General features: G+C 46.5%; 4 protein-coding genes across 5 annotated transcripts; all 4 read right to left on the bottom strand.

The window, feature by feature from the left end:
* Positions 1 to 509: 509 nt before the first annotated feature.
* Positions 510 to 3,811, bottom strand: LOC100830088 (nodulation protein H). Of its 2 annotated transcripts, none has more exons than XM_010234134.3 (6): positions 3,430 to 3,811; positions 3,022 to 3,269; positions 2,687 to 2,945; positions 1,399 to 1,578; positions 1,061 to 1,216; positions 510 to 972 (listed from the first exon to the last, which is right to left on the bottom strand). In XM_010234134.3, exons 1-6 carry the CDS (start codon positions 3,496 to 3,498, stop codon positions 808 to 810), a joined length of 1,077 nt encoding a protein of 358 aa, XP_010232436.1. In that variant the 5' UTR covers positions 3,499 to 3,811; the 3' UTR covers positions 510 to 807. The 2 variants fall into 2 exon arrangements, with proteins under 2 accessions (XP_010232436.1, XP_003564382.1); XM_003564334.4 differs by having other exon boundaries at positions 510 to 975; positions 3,430 to 3,806.
* A 1,720-nt stretch (positions 3,812 to 5,531) lies between these two features.
* On the bottom strand, positions 5,532 to 9,204 carry LOC100821396 (receptor-like serine/threonine-protein kinase SD1-8). The gene is made up of 6 exons (XM_024460152.1): positions 7,660 to 9,204; positions 7,200 to 7,549; positions 6,857 to 7,067; positions 6,464 to 6,701; positions 6,229 to 6,379; positions 5,532 to 6,101 (listed from the first exon to the last, which is right to left on the bottom strand). The coding sequence occupies exons 1-6, from the start codon at positions 8,981 to 8,983 to the stop codon at positions 5,808 to 5,810; spliced, it is 2,568 nt and encodes an 855-aa protein (XP_024315920.1). The 5' UTR covers positions 8,984 to 9,204; the 3' UTR covers positions 5,532 to 5,807.
* An 800-nt stretch (positions 9,205 to 10,004) lies between these two features.
* LOC112271128 (receptor-like serine/threonine-protein kinase SD1-8) lies at positions 10,005 to 14,365 on the bottom strand. The gene is made up of 6 exons (XM_024460151.1): positions 12,777 to 14,365; positions 11,448 to 11,803; positions 11,154 to 11,364; positions 10,815 to 11,052; positions 10,578 to 10,728; positions 10,005 to 10,492 (listed from the first exon to the last, which is right to left on the bottom strand). The coding sequence occupies exons 1-6, from the start codon at positions 14,089 to 14,091 to the stop codon at positions 10,196 to 10,198; spliced, it is 2,568 nt and encodes an 855-aa protein (XP_024315919.1). The 5' UTR covers positions 14,092 to 14,365; the 3' UTR covers positions 10,005 to 10,195.
* A 2,397-nt stretch (positions 14,366 to 16,762) lies between these two features.
* LOC112271129 lies at positions 16,763 to 17,463 on the bottom strand. Its single transcript, XM_024460158.1, has one exon. It carries the CDS (start codon positions 17,385 to 17,387, stop codon positions 17,082 to 17,084), a length of 306 nt encoding a protein of 101 aa, XP_024315926.1. The 5' UTR covers positions 17,388 to 17,463; the 3' UTR covers positions 16,763 to 17,081.
* Between the last annotated feature and the right edge of the window lie 866 nt (positions 17,464 to 18,329).

Here is an 18,329-nt window from a genome sequence, read left to right as displayed (position 1 = left end):
TGTTCACAAGTACAACAGAAGCTAAGGAAGTGCCCTTATCTCGTATATTTCAAAGCACTTCGCACCATAAATTATTTCATGTACTGAAGGTCTCAAACTTTCAATTCCTCAGGATCTTTTTCTTATTTAATTTTTAGAAATAAGAGAGATAAGAGGGATTGCCCAATTCTCAAGCAAATCCTAAGAATGTTAACAAACAGCAGAAATAATCATGAGTCCCTGTGCAATGACGGATTAAGAATCCTTAAGGGACATCAAGTTCTTGACACAAATAGAACATTCAGACAACTTTAAACAGTTCTTAGGTTATGTACTTGGCTGTCATAATGGTATCCTTTCTCAAATTATGTCCTGAAATTCTGAATCAGATATACCATAATAAATAAACTAGCTTAGATCAATACGTGACCCCTTCTTGGACCATTTTTTTTCTTAATTAATCAGTTAAACCCCCAAATCACATTTTCTACCAGCTATCCCAAACTTTGCAGTACAATAACAAGGAACAGTTAAAGTGATACAAAAACAAGATGTAATCATCATCCATTTGTGTACACTGAACTAAGGGGAGGGGACTGGAAACGTAAAGATGATCATACCTTTGTATGGTAGCCATTAATTGATCCACTAAATAATATAAATGCTAGGGCGTATGCGAAAAATAACTTAGCCCTTTGGATTAGCACAAAACGGCCAAAATTGACAACTTTGACCTTCTCTGCTAAGTGCTAACCATAGCGTGAGAAAAAATGGCCCAGAAGAAGGAAAACTCACTACAACATTATTTACACCAGCTAGCTAGTTTGGTCACCTCCGGCCATTCAGGAAGCTCTCATACTGAGTCCCATTCAAAGTATTATAAACATCAATCCAATTATCAATATGATCACGCAATCGTTTAGTATGGATTTTCACATGCCGACTGGAAAGCTTTATATTTGGCAATTTCAGAAAATCCAGCACATCCGTGAGCTTCTGAAGAAAAAGGAAAGCATACATTATCTATAGAAAAAAAGGCTAAATAATTCCCAATCAAGGTTCTAAAGCAACAGGGACTCACAGTGCGATTGCTGACAACATCCTCATAGTACAGAACAATATTCCGAATAGTCTTGAAATTCACCAAAGCATCAGCTGCCAACTTATCAGACCTCTTTAGTTCAGCAATCAATGATTTTGTGCTGATTGTTGGCTTATACTGAGCAAGAACATCAGCCTGCAGGAAAAAAAGAGAGTAGGATTCTGTTTTATTTTGCGTGCAGATGTACAATCCCATAGCAGATAAAGTAGTTAATGGTGGGCATCATTTAATTGTGAAACCAAAAGTTGCAGATTAACAATAAAAGTTACCGTACTCTGAACTATAAGTACTATCAAAAGTAAAGAAAACATGTGAACCTGGCCTCTGTGATGCACATGAGCTTTGTGTGTTCCATTTAGTTGCTTGGTGCTTCTATCATGATCATTTGCCAATATAGATACATAACGCTGCAGAAGATTTCTTCTTAAAAGGAAAATTGCAGAAACACCCCTTCGATTGAAGTATTCTACTACCTCTTGATGATGTTTCATTAGACCCTGTGATTCCCACCAAAATAAATGTATAAAAAACTCAATTAAAACAGGCAGGCTAAATTGTTGGGAGCAATTCACAACATTTAATAATTGTACTACAGATAATAAATTCTTACAAACAAAAACAAAGGCAAAAAAAATTACAACAAATCATAGCAATCTTCAAGGCCAAAACTACAAAGGAGAAGCTTGAGAAAAAAAATGGATGTATCTGTTCCGATCAAATTATACCAAGGAAAACATATCTTAGACAGCAATTTCATTTCTTCAATGCATCTTAGTTGCATAAAAACGTCAGTAAAATGAACAGAGCATATTTACCGCCGGTCCCCTGACTAGAATGAAACATCTTTAATAGAAAAACCACCTATATAAGGCTGATACTTCAAACACATAAGATTCAAAACGGATTGCAATGGGGAGAAGAAAGAAAAAGTACTTGACTGCCCTTATTACATTTAGAGAGTTAAGGTATTTTAGCAGGTCATTTCCATGAAATCAAGGTACCCTTTAACAGTGTGGTCAACCCTTGCAGGCAATTCCCATGTTAAGAACATGTTTTAAATTGAAATTTTGCAAAAGTCATTAGGCAATGTCTCAAATATAATTACACTTGTTGCTTCTCACGTAGTCTACGATACTGCTAAAGTGCTCAAACTGTTGACCACGGGCACCATGACTGCTTTAGGGTAATCTAGCTAAGGTTAAAGGATACCATTATAAGTTGAAAGTAGTAATAATTTAGACTCTACAGTCTGATTGAAAAAATTAGTATGATATGTGAAGTAACTAGTACTCCCTCATTATGGAACAGAGGGAGTAACTACTAAGTCCAAATTTACGAGAGAACTAGTTTAGCTCTAGACTATAGACCAGGGTTCCAAAAAACCTAGCAGTAACTAGGAAGTCCCTGTTTACACACAAAAAAAAAATCCTAATTCGCAATATACTGCTACTTAAAGAAATGTAAGCACACATTCCACAACAGCCAACTACCTAGAGAATATATACTTAAGCCCGATATGTTAAGCCAAAAATTATCTCATGAACAAGTTTTTACACCTTCTATGAAAACCCTAATCAAACAGTACTCTCATGGCAAGAAGATTACCTGATTGAGCATCCATTTCAGCCCTACGGCGGCTGTGCATTCATTTTTTGCAGCACTACTTAACCAGTCCAGATTGTACAATTTATCCAGTGTTTTCGTGATCGATGTGATATTACTACGCCTTTCTTTGACAGAGAAAATCTCTCCATTGGAGCTAATATTCTCATGGCTATTCAACAAAGTTTCAAACCATCCACTTCCGGACCTCTGCATCGACAAGATAGCAAAGAATCTAACCGGTGTGCATGCACATTCTTTCCTATCAAACAAAAGAACAAGTTACTCGCCAGCCTAAAGAAAACGTAAAATTAGATGTCCAAGTCTTTCACCATTACCTACTATAAGTATCCGGTGTAGGATAGTGCACATAAGGGATCTCAGTATCTGGAATGCTTGGGCGGTGACAAGGTTTCTCCCTTTCTTTTTCAATCATGCTGGTCTGCTTCAGTCCAAAAAGCATCCCATTTTGCTTCAAAGATAACGAGAATATGTATACGCCGACAAGGGTGGCCAAGGCCAATATAGCAATCCATGACGCGAGCGGATATCTCCTTGTAGGCTTCGTGGTCACATTTGCTGCATCCTGCAATTGAAGGTGGGGGGTTATTGACTTGATCCATTGCAGGAGGAAAAAAAATATATCAAGGGACAGGATAGCCGATTCTTATTGGGCAATCTCAAAACAATCAGTGAACAATCGACAGAAAAGTAGAGAGAGGGAAAAACAAGCCGACTAGTCCGACCTTGGCTGCACTGAAATCCTCCACGCGCACCAGGACTGCCTCGTCCTTATCTCTGCCTGCCTCCTCCATCGAATAATACCATCAAACATCAAGCACCGCATGTTCCATAACCAACCGAAAAATCCAAATCTCTGCGGAGTTTCCCAGGCCAATCCCCTTTCCTGGAAGGGGAGGGGAGAGAGGCCAGGAAAATAACGAACAAGAGGCGGCTCGGTCGGTGGTCGGGTGGGTTGTGAGGGGGAGGAGGCAGCGGGATGGCACAGGAATTTCGCATCCGGCGGAGAGAAAGGAGGAGGGGTTAAGTCGTTGGTGGAAGAGAACCCGGGGGGGGGGGAGTCGGAGAGACCACCTACTGCGTGTGCCTTGAGCTAGCTGATGCCCGGTGGTTCGGGTTTGTTTTGTCTTAACTAATCTCGCGGCTCCGTGCGAGGTTTGGCCGTTGCCGCTTGATTGGGGAAGGGAATCGGGTACTCGCCTCCCCTCCGACGACATCTGGGAATGGCCAGATTATTTCTTGGCCCCTCGGCCTCGGCGCTGATGTGCTCGTGACGTCCACGGGTTCAGACGCCTCCGTTGAAAATCACACCGCACAAGGGTACGGTAATCTGCGGATTTGCCCATCTACGTTGTCAGGCCCTCGACAGTACATGACTAAATGGAATGAGATTGTGACGGAAAAAAATAAGTGTGTCGAAAAAAGAAAAGATTTTTTCCCGATAACTAATAGTCCACGTAGATTAAACAAAATATTGGGGAGTGGCATTCTAGACGTTTTAAGTTATTAAAAAAATAGACGCCTCCGTCCTCTTACCAGTCTGTGTCGATCTCGACAAAGCCGCCGATGTCTCGTCCGTGTTGGCGTCCTCCTCCCAGCCCACGGCGATGTCTTCCTCCCATCGCGACCACACTGTTGCCGACCCGGACCTGGCGTTTTAGGTGAGTTAGTTAGTCAGTGCTCCGGTAGTTCGAGTGTGGTCGTAAGAAGGTTTCATAGGTGCGTTAAGAGCGGTGGGGGGTGTGTGCAGACGAGGGTTGTATAGGTAGCAGGTGACGCAGGGGCGAGACCTCACAGACAAGGGCTTCAATGGCCAAACAGTCATCAAGCAAGATTCAAGACGGTATTAACTAATAACTAACTAGAGCTCTTCCTCCTATTTTTTTCTCAATTATATTAGGTCAATTAATGTTGCTTTTGTAATGCGGAGGAAATGACTCGTCGTCTTTTGTTCACTACTCTTTTGGTTGCATTGTAGTACACAAGCTTGTGCAGCGCACCATCTAGTGTTCAGGTTCAACCTTCCATCACTGGCCAACATTTTTATTTTGTTTGAAAATTGTCTTGTAAGCCCGAAAATCTCTTTCTCTTCTTTCCACTTATGCTATCATTGGTGGGGTGCCAGCTTGCCATTTCAGCACCTTATAAATGATTCAATAAACTCATCTCATTTATTAGGGTCATAGCCATTCCGTCGACTAGCTTTGCTCGCCGCTACGAAGACTTATCGCCGCCAACCGACTCTAAGTCACTGTCGTTGCGAGCACGAGTGGGAAAAGAAGAGAAGGAGATGCAAGTGGGATTGCCGGGCTTACATGGATTTTGCGAGGATATATTTCATCCGGCTAACGTGTCACACTAACGAGTCAAAGCTGGCACTAAGAGCAGGAATAATAATGGTTATAAACTGGCTACAAGAATTTAAATATAATATTTGTGCTTAGTTGGAGGGAAGAGAAGAGAAATCAGTTCGTAAGCTAATAGTCAGATGCAACACAAGCTCCTAGGTTATCTATGAGATTGAAATGTGGAACATGTTTCAATAAAGTAGCACATCTTTATAACTCACTATTATACATGCTAGATATTAAACTGACTACTACTAGTATTCTTGCTCTAAGTCAAATTCTTTTACGACCTGCCCTTTTAAGTTTTATTTGGGACTAACTTTACGGAATAGTTTTACATACTCTAAGAATAATGAAGATAAGTAAAGGAAAGTTTCTTATAAAGTCCACTTATGCGCTGAAAATGGCATGCCACGAACACAAGACGTATTTTTCTGCATACGACATCACCTACCAATTGCCTACTCATTTAAGTACCATGAAAAGAACCACAGAATTATATATTAAATAAGTACTAGAATATGAAAATAATCTGCACTAGATTCTACAGGTTTGCACGTTGTCCTGATGACATTACTGAGAAACCTTGCTGCTAAGGTATGTAACTATGTATACGCGAACTCACGAATACTACTATTCATTTGTTGCCAATAAATATCTAGCCAAGTCCCGCAAAATAGAGTGTAGGTGAACAAAAAAAAATATGACGCGGCAGACCGCGCTATTCTGTCCAGTGTACTGTATCTCATCCAAAGCTACCTAGTCTCAGTTGCAGTCATAGTCAGCTCTGTCTGAGTCTGAGACCATTCCGCATCTGATGTACCCCTCCCGATGTTCACTCCAGGTTCGTTTGGCTCGGCCAACGTGGCGTTCTCGCCAGCCAGCATCGTGACAACCGAAGACATCAGCGGCCTGTTCCTAGGTTGCACTTCAACACATAGAAGAGCAACCTGTATGCATCTCCACACCTGGTTGTGATCACAACTGTCGTCCATAATTGCCTCATCCAGTAGTTCCGTGCTCCTACCTTCCTTCCACAACATCCACGCCTGAAAAATGGTGTATATATCATGATTGCAGTACATTAGTGACACAATTGACCAAAGATCGATCACTTGTGGCAATTAATCATGTTGGTACTGCAGCGCAAAAAAAAATCATGTTGGAACTGCTTACATAACCGAGGAGGCTTAGATCAAGATCAACATCGTAAAAGCCTCGATTCTTCTTGCCAGTGACGATCTCTAGCACCATGACGCCGAAGCTGTAGATATCGGATTTCATGGAGAACAAACCATCCATGGCATATTCTGGTGACATGTACCCGCTGAGGACCACCATTTCGACCTCAAGTCAGCATATGACATCTGGAATTAATACACTTACACGAGGATTGAGAGATAACACTCACTATGTTCCGATGACCTTCAAGGTGTATGCAGTTGTCTGATCACCTCCGAACATTCTTGCGATACCAAAGTCTGAGATTTTGGGGATCATGTTTCTGTCTAGTAGCACGTTGCTTGCCTTCATATCCCTATGGATGATCCTGACTCTTGAATCCTCGTGGAGATAGAGCAGACCGCGTGCAATTCCTAAAATTATCTCAAAGCGTTTGTTCCAGTTCAGCAGCTTACGCTTTCCTTCATCTGCATAATACCTCATCTGAGATCAGTTAACGGTTTGTACATTTAATCGAGCAAAGCATGCACTTACTGTTTTTTTTCCTCCTGAAAGCTAGAAAATGAACTCACCAAATAAGCTAGAAAATGAACCGACCAAATAAGCTAGAAAATGAACTGACCAAATATGAATGTGTCCAGGCTATTGTTGTGCATGAACTCGTACACGAGCATTCTCTCGTCGTCGTCGATGCAGCAGCCTAACAGCCTCACAAGGTTTCTGTGCTGAAGCTTGGCTATAAGTTTTACCTCGTTCTTGAATTCCTCTACTCCTTGTGCTGATCTCTTAGACAACCTCTTCACAGCTACTTCTTGCCCATCCTCAAGTCTCCCCTGTTCGTAATTAATTTTGTAGGCGCGTGCTAGAATAAGTTACGGAGTATTCCACTTCAACCCGGTCAAAACATACGCTTTCAATTATAGTACTACTTACATAACCGAGCATAGTTGATTTGTTGTGCTTACCAAATAAACAGCGCCAAATCCACCTTCTCCTATCTTACTCTCCGGCGCAAAGTTGTCCGTGGCGACCAGAATCACCGCTAGATCGAACACAGGGAGGTCAAGATCTTCCTGGCCTCTCGTCTTGCTCTCACCGGGCCGTTGATCCTGTGCTGAGCTCAAGTCAGGGTGTTTCCTTGCCCTGAACGGAAGCACGTTGTCCTGACTTCCTGGCGCCGTTTCAGCCTGATGCTGACGCTTCCTCCTTGCCCTGTTTCTCCAGAAACAGAAGCAGACAACGACTGCCAGAAGAAGTGCGCCAGAAATAGTGGAGGCGACGACGGCGATCACAATGCGGCGTCGGCGGCGCTTAGCTGAAATAAAACATCCGGTAAATGTAACTGCACTTAACTAACTAGAATTGTTCTCCATTGTTAAGAACTGCTGCTCAATATGAGAAATTTAGAACAGGCAATGTGCTAACCTGCGTCGGCGGCGGCGTTCAAGGCGTCTACCTCAGACTGCGCGAGCCGGATGTACACATCCTGCACGACCGCCGGAAACTGCCTCATGTCAAGAAGATCGACGGCCCAGATGACGCAGCCGCGGCTGGCTCCGCCGCTAACGTTCGCGGCGGTGTACGCCCTGCAGTTGCAGTTACCCAGGCACGCCTCCCTGCACTCGTCCAGCGTCATGTGGGCGTGCACCATGGCGTTCGTCGCGTCCGGCAGCTTCATCCGGTTCACGGGCCAGAACCCGTCCCCAGCCCCGCAGCTCAGGTTGGTCTTCCTGACGCAGCCACTGGACGCGTCCCTGATCCACTGCTCCGGTTCCCGTGGCTCGAACCCCGGCAGGCAGCTGCACTGCGGGGTCTGGCTGGCGTCGCAGTACCCGAACCCGAAAGGCCCGCACTTGCCGTAGCTGTCGCACGGGTCGGTCGGGTGGTACCAGAAGAGGTTCCACTCACCGTGAGCCCAGACGTACCGCTGCAGCTGCCCCGCCGTCGCCGTGCCGTCCACGACGAACCGCGTCAGCACCGACGGGCTGCTGATGTAGTAGGTGCAGTACGTCTCCTCCGGGTCGGACACCACCGCGAATCTGTAGCCAGGAGACTTGAGCTCCGCCACGCCGGTGAGCATCACGCCGTTCCACGGCCCGCTCGCGTAGATCTTGGTCGGGCCCCGGAAGAGGAAGAACTCAGGCAGCCCGCCCGTGACCAGCTTGAACGTGTAGGACCCCATTGCGGGGTCCGTCGTGCTGCTCCAGGACGTGATGTTTCTCGTGATGCGGTTCTTGCGGTCCACCCCGATCTTCATCCCCGGGAGCTGCGTGTCCGTCGGGTAGTCGAAGCTCTGCCACGCCACGCTCTGAGGAGAGCCGCTTCCATCCGAGCTTACCACGAAGTTGCCGCTGTCGAGAAGCCGAGCGGTGGCGCCGTGGGTGGTGGTTATGTTTCTGGTGGGCGCGGCAGAGGACCATACCGTGGTGTTCTGCCCGTCGATGATGACAAGGCGGCCCTCGGGGGAGAGCTTCAGGATGCCGGGGGATGTGAGGATTGGGTTCTGGCGATTGGCGACCCACACGATGGTCCGTACCGGGATGGACGCGTACCAGATGCCGAGGTAGGTTCTGCCGTCGGAGCTGCCGGCTGGGCTGAAGAAGCCAAGCCTGAATACTCCACGGGCCGAGACGAGTGTCGAGTTGCCAGTGATGGACGCGGTCTGGTCAATGCTGTCGATGGCAATGGAGTCGGAGAAGAAGGTGGTGGCAACCAAGAGGAGGAGGAGAGAGAGCGCTTTCGCCCTCATCTTCTTCCCCTTCTCTTCCTCTAATTGGCGCCCAAATATGGGCTTCGTGACTCCCGGCGACCGACCTGCATGAGCGCGGTGGTTGTCCTGCGAGGAATGGCGCGTTTCTTAATTTGGCGATTACCAATCAATCAGCATGGAGCAGTAGTGGAGAGTAGCAGAAGAAAAGGTCGGCACGTCAACGCTAGCGCTTCGGAAATGTTCATATCACTGTTGATCACCGTATTTTGGATCCAGCAATGGTGTGGTGTACCGGATCCGCATCTTGCGGTGCACATGCCGCTTGCACTGCATACTGTTAATTTATTACAGTACTCCCGAAATAGCTATGCATACGTCCGATTCTCATACGATGCTACTCTAAACCACACAGATTAAAGAGCTGAGCTAATCCAATGGTGCACGTGATTTATTCGGGTGAAAAATGTCGTATGCATAGCATCGTTGGCTTCTCCGGCGGTGCTCAAAGGACTCTAGCTCTTGGTCGCCCCAGTCCCCACTAGGCCCTCGTCCAGTAAAATTGGCGCTTGTGATTTTCTGAATGTATTGCTAGGTTTTGGCCTGGGAGCAAAAGGTGATTTGTCTTTATGTGATTTTGGATAAACAGTTGTGGTCAGACTCAGGCATCAAGGATGATCTGGTTTGGATCCTGAAGCTATTGAAGAACTGGCTGAAGTTAAATATGTACTGTATTTTTTTTTCTGTGGACATCTGCAGAAACTGGTATCTGCCCCACTTCAACGATCCAGACTGTCCAGCTACATCGAGCACAATCTTTGGCTCTTCGAAGACACGAACTGACAAAGAATAAGATGAGCCGACGGACGTTATGCGATTGCAGGTAAGCTGTTGTTTTCAGTTTGATGACTTGGAAGGAAGTGTGGTGTGAGTTTTTTTTAATCCGTGTAGTTGATTCTGAGAAGTCTGAAACTGGTAAGTACTAGTCAGTAAGCTGTGGCTGGATTCTGTACTTCTGTCTGGTAAAGTGGTATCTCTTTATAGTGTTAAGTACTTCATTTGGAACAAGCATGACACATCGGCACAGGTTTATTCAATGCAGTAGCTTTTGTATGTGTACAATACCTACAAGTTCTCCTTGATGCCTGTTATAAATGAACTTCACAAGAGTTTGTGACAAGTGGTGAAATAAAATGCCTTTGCTGTACAAACTATTCACTAGAGCAAGAAAGCGACAAGAATATGTACCCCAAACTACCTAGCATCTATTGCAGTTCCTGTAAAATTGGTTCCAGTATGGGTGTGAGATGAATCCGTGTCTGATGAGTTCTTCCCTATGTTTACCCCAGGCTCATTTGGCTCTGGCAATGTTGCATTCTCGCTGCTTAGCATCATGACAACTGAAGACATTAGTGGCCTATTCCTAGGATGCACTTCAACACACAGGAGAGCAACCTGTATGCATCTGAGCACCGCACTGTAGTCAGGTTTGCCGCCCATTGATTCATCCAGCAAATCCACACCCCGACCTTCTTTCCAGCACATCCATGCCTAAAAAATTATCAACATGTATATCAGTAACACAAGCACTAATCAAAATTCATCACTTTTGACGCTTAGTCATGCTGGTACTTACGTAACCAAGGAGGTTTAGATCTAGCTCATGATCGTAAAAGCCTCGATTCCTCTTGCCAGTGATGATCTCTAGCACCAGGACACCGAAGCTGTAGATATCTGATTTCATAGAGAACACGCCATCCATTGCATATTCCGGAGACATGTAGCCGCTGAACACCACCATCTCACTCGTCAGCGTGAAAGCACATCTTCAAAAAGTATTATATGTACCAATTGAGTGAGATATAATACTCACTATGTCCCGATGACCTTGATTGTGTATGCAGTTGTCTGATCACCTCCAAACATCCTTGCGATACCAAAGTCTGAGATTTTGGGGATCATATTTCTGTCTAGTAGCACATTGCTTGCCTTTAGATCCCTATGGATGATCCTGACCCTTGAATCCTCGTGGAGATATAGGAGACCTCGTGCAATGCCCATAATAATCTCAAAACGGATCTTCCATTCTAGTAACTTGCGCTTCCCTTCATCTGCACAACATATGAACTGAGGTAAACACATCGTACGAGTAACCCCAGCAGAAGTAGTTACAAGTTGTTGTTTTTTGTAAAAGAAAGAGAGATGAACTTACCAAATATGAATGTGTCTAAGCTGTTGTTGTGCATGAACTCGTACACGAGCATCCTCTCGTCATCGTCGATGCAGCAGCCTAACAGCCTCACAAGGTTTCTATGCTGAAGCTTTGCTATCAGCTTTACCTCGTTTGTGAATTCCCCAACCCCTTGTACCGATCTCCTAGATAACCTCTTCACAGCTACTTCTTGTCCATCCTCAAGCTTTGCCTGTTCATGAATTTGCAGGTCTGTTAAAATCCAGATCAGTAAAAAAAAAGGCTGTTCAACTGTTAATTTGGTTCTTATCCTACCATATAAACGGGGCCAAATCCACCTTGTCCTATCTTACTGTCCTCCGAGAAGTTATCTGTTGCGGCCATGATCACTTCTAGATCGAACAACGGAAGGTCAAGATCGTTTTCGGTGCTCATCCTGTTCCCATCCAGCCGTTGATCCTGTGGTGAGCTCAGTGCGGGATGTTTCCTGGCCCTGAATGGAAGCACGTCGCCCTGACTGCTCGGTGTGTTTTCGAACTGACGCTTCTTGCCTGCCTTCTTCCTCCAGAAACAGCAGCAGGCAACCACCAACCCCAGAAGAAGCACGCCGGAAACTGCGGCGACGATGGCGATCACCAAGCTCCTGTTCGGATGATGCCGCCGGCTGTTAGCTGAAATCAAGCAACGGTGAACGTGAGGTGACTCAGTCTAAACACTGCGCCATTACGCATGTTAGCAGGCTTGTGTAAATGATTAACTTAGTAGTGGCAAGTGTTTGCTGTTAATTTATCATATCCACGGATCCACCCTTTTGATTAATGTTTGTCCCTTTCGAGTTGGGTGGTCTTGCACATTTGATCGTTGAGTGGTGTTTCTTTTGGAATATACTGCACTTAATTACTGAAGTATTACCTATTGCTTATATTCGTAGGTAACTTTGGTGGAATCACAAACATCAAGTTATCAACTGCGAGTCTGCGACTGTTTCATGGATTGCCTAACTCTGACGAAGCCAACAAAAAAGGTGGATTCAACCGAACACGGAATAGGTGAATAAAGTGGTGCCATTTTTTCCACGTGCACGTTGCATTCAAATTGTTGGCCAAGAGAAATGGCCATGCAAAAAACCTCCACAAGAGAACACGGTTTGCTATCGGATGGTTAGGTGGAAGAAAGAGCAAGGAGGCCATTATCATGGACCTTTTTTTCGAGTATCATTATCATCGACCTTGATAGAGATACTTGGACGATAACTAGACAGCTGGACCAGAAAAGTTTCCTTCAATGAAACAGGGGAATCCCCTGTCTTTATCGGAAAAACAAATTTCAACTTTTACGAGATCAAAGCAGTAGTACAACTGATCAGTGGCCATTGGCATTTCTCATGTGGTGATCAATTTTCTGTAGTGAACGGTGGGTTTCTGTTAACAGAAATCGGAGCGTTACCCCTCTAGCTTGCTAAAAAAAAAGCTTTCTAGTGACCCAGTAAAGCAAATTTATCCTTAAATATAATGCTTTCAAGAAATAGTAATCATGTGCCAGCTGCATTCAGCTAAGAGATGGGGAAATTTGGTCTGGCAAGGTTTGAAATGCAGAACAACGAGAGAAAAAGAGTAGCTTAAAGAAATGAGCCAAAGTCCTAACCTGCGGCGGCGTTCAAGGCATCGACCTCAGACTGTGCGAGCCGGATGTACACGTCCTGCACGACGGACGGATACTGCCTCATGTCAAGCAGATCGACGGTCCAGACGACGCACCCGCGGCTGACTCCCCCGCTCACGTTGGCGGCGGAGTACGCCCTGCAGCTGCAGTTGGCCAGGCACGCCTGCCTGCACTGGTCCAGCGTCAGCCCGGCGTACATCGTCGCGTTGGTGGCCTCCGGAAGCTTCATCCGGTTCACCGGCCAGAACCCGTCTCCAGGCCCGCAGCTCAGGTTGGTCGTCCTGGCGCAGCCGCCGGCGTTGTCCCTGAGGCTCCACTGCTGCGGCGACCTCGGTTGGAACCCCGGCAGGCAGCTGCACAGCGGGGATTGCCCGATGTCGCAGTACCCGAACGGCCCGCACTTGCCGTAGCTGTCGCAAGGGTCCGTCGGGTAGTACCAGAAGCTGCTCCAGGCGCCGTTGGTCCACACGAACCGCTGCACCTGCCCCGCGGCGCCGTCCATGACGAACCGCGACAGCAGCGTGGAGTCCGGGTCGGCGATGGAGTAGCTGTAGTACGTCTCGTCGGGGCTCGACACCACCTTGAAGTGGAAGTCCGGGGACCTGAGGTCTGGCACGCCCGTGAGCCCGGCCCCGTTGTACGGCCCGCTGGCGTAGATCTTGGCCGGGCCCTTGAAGAGGATGAACTCCGGCAGGCCGCCCAGGACGATCTTGAACGTGTAAGGGCCAGGGGACGGGTCGGTGGGGCTGGTCCAGGACGTGAGGTTCCTGGCGAGGCGCCTCCTGAGGTCCACCCCGAGCTTCATCCCCGGGAGCAGCGTGTCCGTCGGGTAATCGAAGCTCTGCCACGCCACGCTCTCAGGGGAGCCGCTGCCATCGGAGCTGAGGAGGAAGTTGCCGTCGTCGCGGAGCTTGGCGGAGGCGAGCGTGGTCAGGTTCCTCGTGGGCGCCGGGGAAGACCACACGGTGGCGTTCTGGCGGTCGAGGATGAGGAGGCGGCCGTCGGGGGAGAGCCTGAGGACGCCCGGGGTGCTGACGAGCGGGTCCTGGCGGTTGGCGACCCACACGACGGTCTGGCCCGGGATGCTCGCGTACCAAATGCCGAGGTACGTCCTGCCGCCGGGCGGGCTGAAGAAGCCCAGCTCGAAGATCCCGCCCGCGGAGACCAGCGTCTGGTTGCCGGTGATGGACGCGGTCTGGTCGATGGCGTCGGTGGCGACGGAGGGAGAGACGAAGAAGGTGGTGGTTGCCACGATGATGAGGATGGGGATCAGAAGCGAGAGCGCGCGTCTTCCCATGCTCGAATCGGACGCCACAAACCGAGCTCTCGTTTATCTAAAAACACAAAACAAACCGAGCTCAGGACTCAGGACATGGCTTTGTGACCGCCGATGGATCACCCGCGGAGATGATTAGTTAGGAAGAAACGAGTGCGACGCGGTGCTGCGTGCGCCGCACTAATTATTTTCTACAACAAATCGGCGTCCATGGTGCGGTCGTGGAAGAGAGTACTGCGTTCTTTGGACTACTAGGGACTATGACTGGTGATGGGCTGGGGAGCAGAGCAAATTTGATTTGATGTAAGTATATACTTATATGTCACTGCTGGCAAGGTGGTGAGGTCAACGTTGGTGGTCCGGACCAGCTAGCTCGAGAGGGAACCGCTGGTCTTGAGCGAGCCCGATTCCACCAAACCGGTGGGCCACTTGTGCACATAAACAGAAGTAGTACCAACCATCCAGTTGCGTGATGTTGGGTCCGTGCACATGCACAGCTGAATTTGCGGTGTTATTTTTCCACGGGCGCATACCGGAACAAGAAGCGTGGACCCCAACGGGGGCGGTGAGACCTTGCTGTCAAACAAAAAATGAAAGAGCCGGGAGACTTGATGGGTTAAGCCCACTAGGAGTAGTGTACATGCGTATAAATGGGGATAAGCAGATCGAGCTTACTTCCGACTTAAATACACCACCGTACTGTCCAAATAAATACAGAAAGGCAAGTATGTGAGTAGCCATTGGGACCTCCGCCGGCGAGCGGGATTCAAGCTCGATGACTTGACTTGGCCGGCTCCCTCCAGCGATGTACAGTAAGATCTGACCTTGTTCACCGCGAAATTAAAATGGCCTGATACGATCACTATGACCTGGAGTACCGTTTATCTTGTATGCGCCATAATACGATTCAAAGAGCGTGACGTGAAGTCACGAGTCGTCGTTATCATATTGTACTGATCAGTTTCCGTTAGTTCATCAACGATCGAGCCAAAGTACACGCTGTGTGGTTGACAATGGGTTCGATTGAATTTTATCCTGGACGAGGGCCTCGTCAGATGTGTGGTTTGCTTGGGCACTCACGATTTGCCCTTCTGTCGTCCATACTACTCACTCCTGTTCCTGTACCTTTATAAGATGTTTGTCTCGAGGCGGGGGCATCCGTTCTGTCCTCTGACGCATTCTTGGGTGACTGAAAATAAAATAAAAAGGCACATGCGTTAGTTTTGAAAAGTGTAAATTCGAGTAAATTACTCAAAATAACTACATTTGGGGATGCTACAAGATGACCGACTGAGGATCTCCCCCCTTATCTTAGAAGGGTCGTCTGAACGCTTTGGATTTTTTTTTCCTTTAAAAAACCAACCGTGTTTGGTCAAGGCTTCACAAATCCCGTTGATCCATGCATGAGGATGTTTTCACAGCCGAGCTGACGGGTGGGTCCCGCATGTTAGGGCCGACGTGCCAAGAGGCGAGGCCAATATGACTTAACTTGGTCCCGACTGGGTCAAAATGAATGAGCTGACACTGGTTCAACTCACCGTCGTGCCTCAGAAATAGGCGACGATATAGGTAGAGGCAGAGGTCTGCACCCATAAATGAGTACTACGGAGTACTATATATTGTCCTACAAATATATAGAAACTAGGTGATTCTTCACGTGTTGTCACGGAAAATTCTATATGCACGCCTGAATATGATTTTAGAAACATAATAATATGATTTGATGTAAAATAAATATGAATATTTTAGGACAAAACAATTTTATCATTCATAACACCTATGCAACAAAACAATATGTGTAATTTTGATGTGCATGAACATTAACAATTTTCAAGAAACCGAAAAGTAAAGTTTCGTCAACATGAATATTTACAGATCTTAGAAAAATTGACATACATATCATGAAAATATATGTGTTTGGTGAAATATTTATATGCAACATGAAAAATCTTAGGTATCAAAATATTAAATTCGAATGGACTTGGATGGTAATGTGGAGCCTTTGAATGCCCATAATGCGCATGATGTGGATGATGATGTGGACACCTTGCATGTCACGCTTGCAAACATTAATTGCACTTAGTGAGGATTAACTTTATAGGTTATATAGATATATATATATCCCATAAACGAGTACTACTATGTATTGTCCTGTCTACTAGACAAAACGAAGTCGATCCTTCCTCAGAAAGAAAACACGAAGTCGATGCGCTCTTTGGTGCTTTGAAAATAAAATAAAAGCACATGCATTATTTTTTGGACGAAACTAACTCATGGGCATGCAAATTTTAAATTTTGGACTAAAAATATGGTTGTGTCTACATGTGTGAACACAGCAACAACACGAGAAAGAAGATTAAGGATGGCCGGTAGAGCTCGGTCACCTGCTCACATATATAAATATATTTTGCCCAAAATCCGCATTGACAAGTGAGTTGACTAGTCAATAGCTCAGTGGCAATCAAATATAGCAGGTGGTTCTCTCTTTTAATGAAATTTCATCGTAATTCACTGAATTTCAGCCATTCCGTAAAATTATTTCAGCTATTTTAGTAGTACGCAGAAATTTAATTATTTATTAAAGAAGATGGCTGGATTATTGTCGATTTCAAGTGGAATTTTGGCCCTTTCACGAAAATGCAAACCGAAATGACTAAAATAGTTGTGTCCAAAATATTTTCTGAAATCGAGATTTACGGGATCCCTTTAGATTGCCAACTTATCCAGAAGACAGGGACGAATTATAAGGAGTAAACTGAAAATCAGACACGGTCAACGGAATCAGATACTTAGCCATAGCTAGTATACAAAGACAGAGTGACGAGTGACGACGGACTACTTCAGACAGCAAGCAAGCACCTCTTTTTTGCGAGGAAGATACAAATATTTAGCGGAGAACTGTGGGGCATACGGAAGAGCTAGCGCGCCTCCTTATTCATAGTAGGAGTACGTAGGGCGGTACTGTAGGCAGCAGCGGTGTTCAGGACTTCAGGTGCGTAGTACTGTACAACTTAAGCAGAGGAAGCGTCAAGGCAGACCCACTGGCCAACGAAGACCCTGGCGCAGTTGATGTTGGGGTTGAATCCCAGGAAGTCTTCCTGGGTCAAGCCGGAGCCTTGCGCCAAGGAGAAGCAGGTCTCGCCAGTCTGCACCCCGTGCACCTTGTTGCACGTCAGCGCCGGCACCGACACCGCCTTGGAGCCCTCCACTGACGCACGCATAACCTGGACGGTGATCCTCGCGTCGGCGGTGAGGCTTGCCGCCACCAGGAGGGACGCGATCAGGAGGACAGCGGCGGCTTCGTGGTTGTTGGCCATTGCAGTGCAGCTCGGATATGTTAATGCAGTTAAAGCTTCTTCTTGTTATGCTACTGCTGCTTTGGTGACGAGATCAGCTGAGCTCCCTGGCCTTTTTATAGCGCGGCCGGCGAGCTCGGGCGAAAGCCGATAAGATGCAGGCGACGAGTAAAAGGACCCGACCGAGGCATAGGAAGCGGCGTCCAAGAAAGCACCGGCGATGCTGCTTATGCTGAGGATGGCGTGGACATGTCGTTCGAAACATTTACAGGCCGGGGTAATCTGGTCTGTAATTCCTATGGGACTAGTTTGGAGCAGTCTATGCAGTGTGATTCTTTTTCTGTTTGGTTTTGGCTGTACTTGGTGATTATGACGGAGCAACGGTTTTACCTTTACGGTTGCTCCGTATAGAAAGATCTGGTCTCTTTCTGTACTGATGGTGACGGGCTGACGGTAGAGAAACAAGAATTCTAGTGACTGCAAAAGAAAAGAAGAGAATGGTAGTTGAAACGAACATGACTGTTCTGTTGAATCGGATGCAGGAGTTTGAGCTGGGACATATTGCGGCATGAAGCTCCAGCGCAACCTGTAATATCAGAGATTGAAGTAAATAACTCTACGGGATCCAGTGGAATGGGATTGTTGATTTTTTTTTTGTTTGAAACTGAGTGCCCTTTTAGGTTGTGTTTGTTTGGGCTGCAGATTTCAGAATCAGCTGTGGCTGCCAGCTGCAGCCGGAAGGTTGGAGTTGTCTGATGTGTGTTTGTTTGTGCGGTTGGTCCGGCTGCAGTTGCAGCTACAATGTGTTGAAATGACCTGAATGATCATGTAGTTCTGTAAACTTGGTATTAGTCCTGACTGTACTGTTTTAATTGTAAATTAGTGTTCACTGTACTATTTTAATTGTAAATTAGTTGTTTAAGATTTTTTTCGCCCAGATGATCATATCTTCACTCCATGCAT

This window comes from Brachypodium distachyon, chromosome 2 (genome assembly GCF_000005505.3).
Source record: "Brachypodium distachyon strain Bd21 chromosome 2, Brachypodium_distachyon_v3.0, whole genome shotgun sequence".
NCBI lineage: Eukaryota > Viridiplantae > Streptophyta > Magnoliopsida > Poales > Poaceae > Brachypodium > Brachypodium distachyon.
This window is presented reverse-complemented; position numbering and strand designations above follow the sequence as displayed.